The 7,232-nt window shown below is 44.6% G+C and overlaps 1 protein-coding gene across 1 annotated transcript; it reads left to right on the top strand.

Moving 5' to 3' along the window:
* Positions 1-767: 767 nt before the first annotated feature.
* On the top strand, positions 768-2,279 carry foxc1b (forkhead box C1b; the record flags this gene model as incomplete). Its single annotated transcript, XM_084473375.1, has 1 exon — positions 768-2,279. The coding sequence occupies one exon, from the start codon at positions 768-770 to the stop codon at positions 2,277-2,279; it is 1,512 nt and encodes a 503-aa protein (XP_084329501.1).
* Between the last annotated feature and the right edge of the window lie 4,953 nt (positions 2,280-7,232).

Genomic DNA, 7,232 nt, shown 5'->3' with positions numbered 1-7,232 from the left:
ATAATCCAGTCATTTAACATTATGATATATGCCTCCGACTGGCGTGCTGCGGTGCTAGATAAATTAATGCTCGTGTTTCGACTCGCATGTGACATTTAAGTTCAAAAGAGACTAATGTTAAAAAAAAGACGTTTCCCACCTTGCATTGAAACTTATTAGGCTTCCACGTTTTACCACAGCACGTTATTTTTCGCAACGTTTTTTTCGATTAATCAAATTATAGCATCTCCACTAAATAAAAGAGAGAGAGAGAGGGAGGGGGAGACAGAGAGGGAGGGAGGGGGGACAGTGTGTGTGTGTGTGTGTGTGTGTGTGTGTGTGTGTGTGTGTGTGTGTGTGTGTGTGTGTGTGTGTGTGTGTGTGTGTGTGTGTGTGTGTGTGTGTGTGTGTGTGTGTGTGTGTGTGTCTGCGTGTCTGCGTGTGGCCGCTGGAAAAGCAGCCTACAAAGATTCATTTCGTCCTCCAATTGGATGTTGGAACTGAACACACATTTGGGGAGGAGCAGCACGGGCAGCCAAAAGAGAAATATGTGAAGAGTAAAAAAGTTGCGCTGCATTGAGTCGTGGTCGAGCCGTACTAGATTCCCAAATGTTCACCACAGAAGTCTCTCACCTTCTCTCTAGTATCCTTGATGAGCTTGTAGTATAAAACTACTTTCTAAAAGGCCCGCGAGCTTTGGAAGTCCAGACTGAAGATACCTTGTTTTTTCCTCTTTGCGGACCTTGTTGGCCGGGACTTTACGCGCGGTGACTACCGTGGAGAGCAGAATGCAGGCGCGCTACTCCGTGTCCAGTCCCAACTCCTTGGGTGTCGTACCCTACATCAGCAGTGACCAGAGCTACTACCGGGCCGCGGCCGGGGGGGGATACACCGGCATGCCCGCGCCCATGAGCATGTACTCACACGCGGCCCACGACCAGTATCCCGCCAGCATGGCGCGTGCGTACGGACCGTACACCCCTCAGCACCAACCCAAGGACATGGTTAAACCGCCCTACAGCTACATCGCTCTCATCACCATGGCAATCCAGAACTCACCGGACAAGAAGGTGACTCTGAACGGAATTTACCAGTTTATCATGGAGCGCTTCCCTTTCTACAGAGACAACAAGCAGGGCTGGCAAAACAGCATCAGGCACAACCTGTCGCTCAACGAGTGCTTTGTCAAAGTGCCCCGGGACGACAAAAAGCCGGGGAAGGGCAGCTACTGGACCCTGGACCCCGACTCCTACAACATGTTCGAGAACGGCAGCTTCCTCAGGCGCCGGAGACGCTTTAAAAAGAAGGACGTGCAGAAGGACAAAGATGAGCGGGACAGGCCAGGGAAGGACGCCTCGGCGCGCACCCCGGGCCGCGAGCCGCAGCAGGAGCAGCCCCCCGCGCAGGGCGGGCAGGGCTCCCAGCCCGTGCGTATCCAGGATATAAAGACGGAGAACGGCACCTCTACGCCGCCGCAGGCCGCGTCTCCGACCCTGAGCGCCGTGCCGAAGATCGAGAGCCCGGACAGCAGCAGCAGCAGCAACAGCAGTATCTCCACGGGTAGCCCGCACAGCGTGCCCTCCTCCCGCTCCATCAGCATGGACGGTCCCGAGCACCACCACCATCACCAACAGCACCACCCGCAGCAGCAGCAGCAGCAGCAGCACGGCAGCGGTGGCGGGCAGGCCTTCAGTGTGGATAACATCATGACATCCCTCAGGGGGTCGCCGCAGGCCGATCTCTCCCCGCCTCTCATCGCGTCCTCTCGGACCGGTATCAACCCGTCGCTGTCGCTCAACTACTCGCCCAATAACCAAACATACAGTTCGGTGACCTGCAACCAGAACGCCATCAACGCTTCCAACTCGCCGAACGCAACGTATCACTGCAACATGCAAGCCATGAGTCTGTACGCGGGGGACAGGGGAGGGGGGCACCTGGGCCCCTCCACCACCAGCAGCAGCACCACCCTGGACGAGACGCTGCCCGACTACTCCATCACCACGACCACCACCTCTCCGCTGGGACACGGCAACCTGGGCCAGGCAGGGCAGGACGGGCACCACGCACACCACCAGGGCCGGCTCGCGTCCTGGTACGGGGACCTGAGCCACTTGAGCGGCACGTACCCGACGCAACAACAGAACTTCCACTCGGTGAGGGAGATGTTTGAGTCGCAGCGGATCGGTTTGAACGGCTCTCCGGTCAACGGGAATAATAGCTGTCAGATGTCGTTCCCGTCCAGCCAGTCCATCTACCGCACCTCGGGAGCTTTTGTTTACGACTGCAGCAAGTTCTGAGTCGGTAAGCTGCAGGACAATGTGTCTCTCTTTTTAAATTAATAACTTTAATATATTTCTTTTGTATTTTCTTTTTTTGTACTTTAAATCAATCTTTTAATTCACATCCCGAATGGACATAGCACACATTGAGAGAGTGTTTTTGCTCTGGTGTGTGCGTGTGCGTGTGCGTGTGTGTGTGTGTGTGTGTGTGTGTGTGTGTGTGTGTGTGTGTGTGTGTGTGTGTGTGTGTGTGTGTGTGTGTGTGTGTGTGTGTGTGTGAGGCGTGTGTAACACCATAAGCACGTAAGTTTCTCCTTTCACTTTTATGAATTGTTCATAAAGATTGCATATTATCGTCGCTATGAATATAAACGGTAAATTATAGCATTTTAAAGTAATTTATTTTATAGGGAAATGGGTGATTAGATGATGAGGACCAAACACTCTACAGTGATTCAAATGTTCTGCTCCCTTGTGTTGTCCTAATTCTTATTAGAAATAGAGCGGGAACCTGTATACTGTTATTCTATTCATTTTTGTCTCATTTGTTAAAAAAAAACTTTCTTGAAGGCCTTTCAGTTTGTTTGTTTAATAAAGTGCCTTTGAATCTATTCTAATTGGACTGATTTATTAGTTTAATTGTTATTCAAACGTATAAAGGCCATTCCTTACCCATACATTCAAAATGGAAAACTTAGATGATTCATACAATGGGACCTTCACAATCTGGTGTCGAAAATGTATAAATGTTGTATACATGTATACATAACAAAATCCATGAACCATGAACCAATTAATAATGTATTTAAAGTTAAAAATAGTCATACGGCTAAATCGTATTATATTAGTTATTTTCGGATGAGTTAACAGGCCACTGAAATAGCAAACCCAATGTAATTATTTTATCACATTACTTTCAGGTTAATTAATTGATAGACCTATATAAAAAAACCGTTACAAATCCAGATATTTTACGGCCCACCGTTAAAGAAGGCAAAAGACCTAACACATGTTGTGAAAGAGTCCAAGAGGGCTCATAACCCAATCTATTAAATAGTAATATTGAATATCAGTTCATATTTATAATCGAATTGTTCTGTTCATATAAGCCTCCCTGAACCTTTCTGTAACATTTATCTTCGTGCACTAACTTGTAGGCCTGTATCCCTGTATTTGGTTGCAGGTGGGCCTGATCTTTAAGGCTCTGTTAAAAGCAGGGGTACCTCCCTTCACCCACCGGTGACACGCTGTTGTTTTGAAGGTCCATGTGTATTTACGATTGAAATATATCCCCTGGCCAGATGTTTATTCATTGTAGTGTTCCCTTGATGACACGAGGGAAACGGCCCAACCGCAGAGCGACTGCGCAGACCATGACAATACATATATTTTGAATGTAATTAGATAGGCCTACTAAATGTATCGGAACAATTAATCTAAAATCTGATTTTGCTGAAACATTAAGCGTTTTTTTGCATTTTAACAAATTACTGCCCAGATACTTTTCTTCACAGGGAAAGCCTCGTTAGTCGTTACCTATACTGCGCATTAGCAATCACAACGGTAATTGTGTGTTATGTTTTTTTTTCTTCTGGAAATTAAGTTTTTATTCTTTGCCTAAACCACCATATGTTCCATAACCAGGTTTGGCGCGGTGTCAGTGGTGTTGTGGGGCAGGCCCAGTGGGCTACAGGCCTACCTGTCAGCCAGGAGAGGACACACATCCATTATAACGCTCCTATAACCCGCAGATGGCAGCACGGTTGTTTATCCTATATGTAGGCTACATTAAGAAGGTCAGGCCAAACGGGGGTGGCAATACCGCGCTATCTTTGTGGCCATAAATCCCCCATAGAATCGTTTCATTGGAACTAACTATAAACACTTAAATATAGGTTATGTTATGTTTATGAATATGGAAGACATGCAGTAATATAACTAGAATACATTTATAGAAAGACACTACAACATCAATATATTCTGAACATAATTCCGTAATTAACAATTGTTCCCAGCCCCTCTCTGTTAAAAGGTGAATGATAAGGCCTAATTTGGAGGTTAAAGGCTCACATGAGGAAGCCATATCACAAATTAATAGTTTATCACTTCAATTATACAGAGGCCGAGGCATATCGTTTTTCAGAGCCTTAACCACGTTAAAGAAAGGAGGAGAAAGACAGAGACGAATGGATTGCTGTCCTCAATCCTCTCTCGTAAGATATGGGGAGCCCGATGACCCCACAACCCTCAGATCAACAAGAAACACCCAGGACAGGCGGCATATCGTATATCACTCAATACGTAAAGACCGAGTCCTGTGAAGACGCACTGGTTGAAGATACTGTCTTAGACATGGAGAGATCTCGGTCCATCTGACAGTATGCGGATTTAAAAGGTGAAGCGAAGAAGCGACGGGACGCTTCTTCAGACAGCTTCACATTGACAATGATGTTGATATCAGGCCAATGGCCGTGTGTCCATCAATATCCTTCCTGTTTGGACGTGAATTAGGCCTGGAATATTGGGATGATTAAAGGTTTTGTATGTTTTGAGATTAAGCCTATAACTACTTCATTGCAGTTCAGGACTATATAATTGCCATTTGTTCAATAATTAACCTTTTAGACCTACAAAAAAATGTAGGCCTTAAAAAGGATTTAGCAGGTGTTTGTCACTTCAGACCACATTCAACATAATATTTGCAATCGAGCATGAGGTAGCCAGACTGCCAAGCGTACCAACCATCAGCAACACGTCGAGCAACACCTTTATCCACCGCTTCTATTATTTCAATAACACGGTAGGCCTCTCCAATAACGAGGATATCTTTTTTAGTATTTTGAAAGAAGGCCGGTCAGTTCCATTTATTTGAGCAATTGAAAATTAGAATTCAACTTAGAATTTAAATATTAACATTTAGCACAATCCACCTATGACGGTAGTTGTGCCTTAACGTTTCATTCTGTCTCATCTCATTATCAATCATTTGCTGTGATGTAGGAAACTTTATATGTCATTTATTGGTATAACTTAAAGGTAAAGGTATAAAATCGTTACAAAACAGTGGGCCTCGTAGGCTAACCAGGCCTGAATAAAATCGCCTAATCGGGTATTTAAAACTCACCATTGGGGAAAAAAAGAAATAAATATAAAAGCCTTGATTGTCATTGAGGCTATATTTCTGATGTCCGATAGAGGTCCATTAGGACCTGTAGCCTAAGGTCTATGAGGTAGTTGAAGAGAGACCGCTCTCTCTCTTCTTGACTCCAGGCCATTAATTAATGACTAGTCCATATAACTGTAGGCTATATTAACAGTTCTGACAAAAAACACCAACTCCTTTTTCTTTACGATTGCTTCGCTTTATTTATTCTATAAACATTTTTGAACTTTGTATCATCTATAAAAGCCTAATGAAAATGCATTAGGCAACGCGTTGGTCTCCTAAGAAACGTAAGCTAGGCCTATGTATTTATATTATATATATAGTAGCCTACAATATTTATATCTGTTTACCGACTAAATAGAGAATTTGGTAAATGGTTTAGAAAACGAACATCAATGAAGAGGAAATATTATTCAATCGCACTTTCCAAATTAATACAATGTTTAGCCCACATATATCAATATATCCAATGCATTGAAATCAGATATATTGAATAATTATATTTCAATTAGCCTAATATGCCAACGTAGTTTTATTTTGTTAAACATTTATTTGTAACACATTTAGACGTGACAGACGTCATTCCAGTAGGGTGCTATTTATTAAAATTTATCTTAACCCGAACAATACCCGGCCAACAACTTATAGGCGGATCTTTACCCAAATAATAACACATTATTAAAAGCCTCATGTTTAGCCCTACATGAGATGTATTAGATATTTATGTGGCTATTGGGCCTATTATATTTCATGATGGAAAAAAATAACCCCACGTGCACAACTCGTTTTGTTCAAGATCTTAATACGTTAAACAACTGGCCCTTAGCGAACACACCGCAAGTAACAACGAGCAATCCTTCCTATGTATACTCCACTTAGTGATAGGCGAATCATATCCATGCAGTAGCCGAGGGGGATAACCCCGTCTGCTTCCCCCAAAGCCAGCCCCGAGCCCACGCAGCACCTTGCACCTGTGTGTGTGTGTGTGTGTGTGTGTGTGTGTGTGTGTGTGTGTGTGTGTGTGTGTGTGTGTGTGTGTGTGTGTGTGTGTGTGTGTGTGTGTGTGTGTGTGTGTGTGTGTGTGTGTGTGTGTGTGTGTGTTATGTGAGTGTGTGTATTGTGTGTGTATTAAGCTAGAGAGGACGCCGGCACAGTGGAAACGTGTTTTTCTCGCAGTCAGTTCCAGGGCCAACCTCAAAGCACCATCTGTTTCCAATACGGAGTCTACACAGACGCTGCGCTGTCTATGATGGTCTGAGAACGACGTTGCATAGGTCTAGGTGTTGTCTTTGCACAAACCGTTTCTAAAAGATTCCCCCCCTATTTGGAATGTCGAACTGTTTAATCAAGGGGTGATCATAATGCAGTGTGCCATGGCCAACCGTTGGTGAATGTTAGTCTTGTAGGCCTTTTCAATATTACCTATATGTTAAAGCCAAGCCTATTGGATAACTTGTGTTTTTAATTCTTGGTTTAGATTTAAGAAACATTAAGAAAGAGGTTCACATCTTGTGAAAACATAAAGACTGTTTTATCCTAGGCATGCGTTGGTGCGCTTGTTTTGTTTAGGTATTTATTTTCGATTTAAACGGTTGGGATTTCATCCTTAAGAATACTACTTGGAGTCTGCAATTCTGGACACACAGAGCCAGGAGGGATTCGGGACCCGCGGAAAAGCATTTCCTGTGGAGAAAAAGAGGGCAGTGTGCTGCAGAAAACCCTGGAAATCTGAGCGAGCAGGAGGGAAATGACGGGGGGGGGGTCGGCTGCTGCTCGGTCGACCCCTGCGCAACCTGGGAGCCCTG

Source organism: Micromesistius poutassou (genome assembly GCF_964030765.1).
Source record: "Micromesistius poutassou genome assembly, chromosome: 9".
In the NCBI taxonomy this organism is placed as follows: Eukaryota; Metazoa; Chordata; class Actinopteri; order Gadiformes; family Gadidae; genus Micromesistius; species Micromesistius poutassou.
This window is presented reverse-complemented; position numbering and strand designations above follow the sequence as displayed.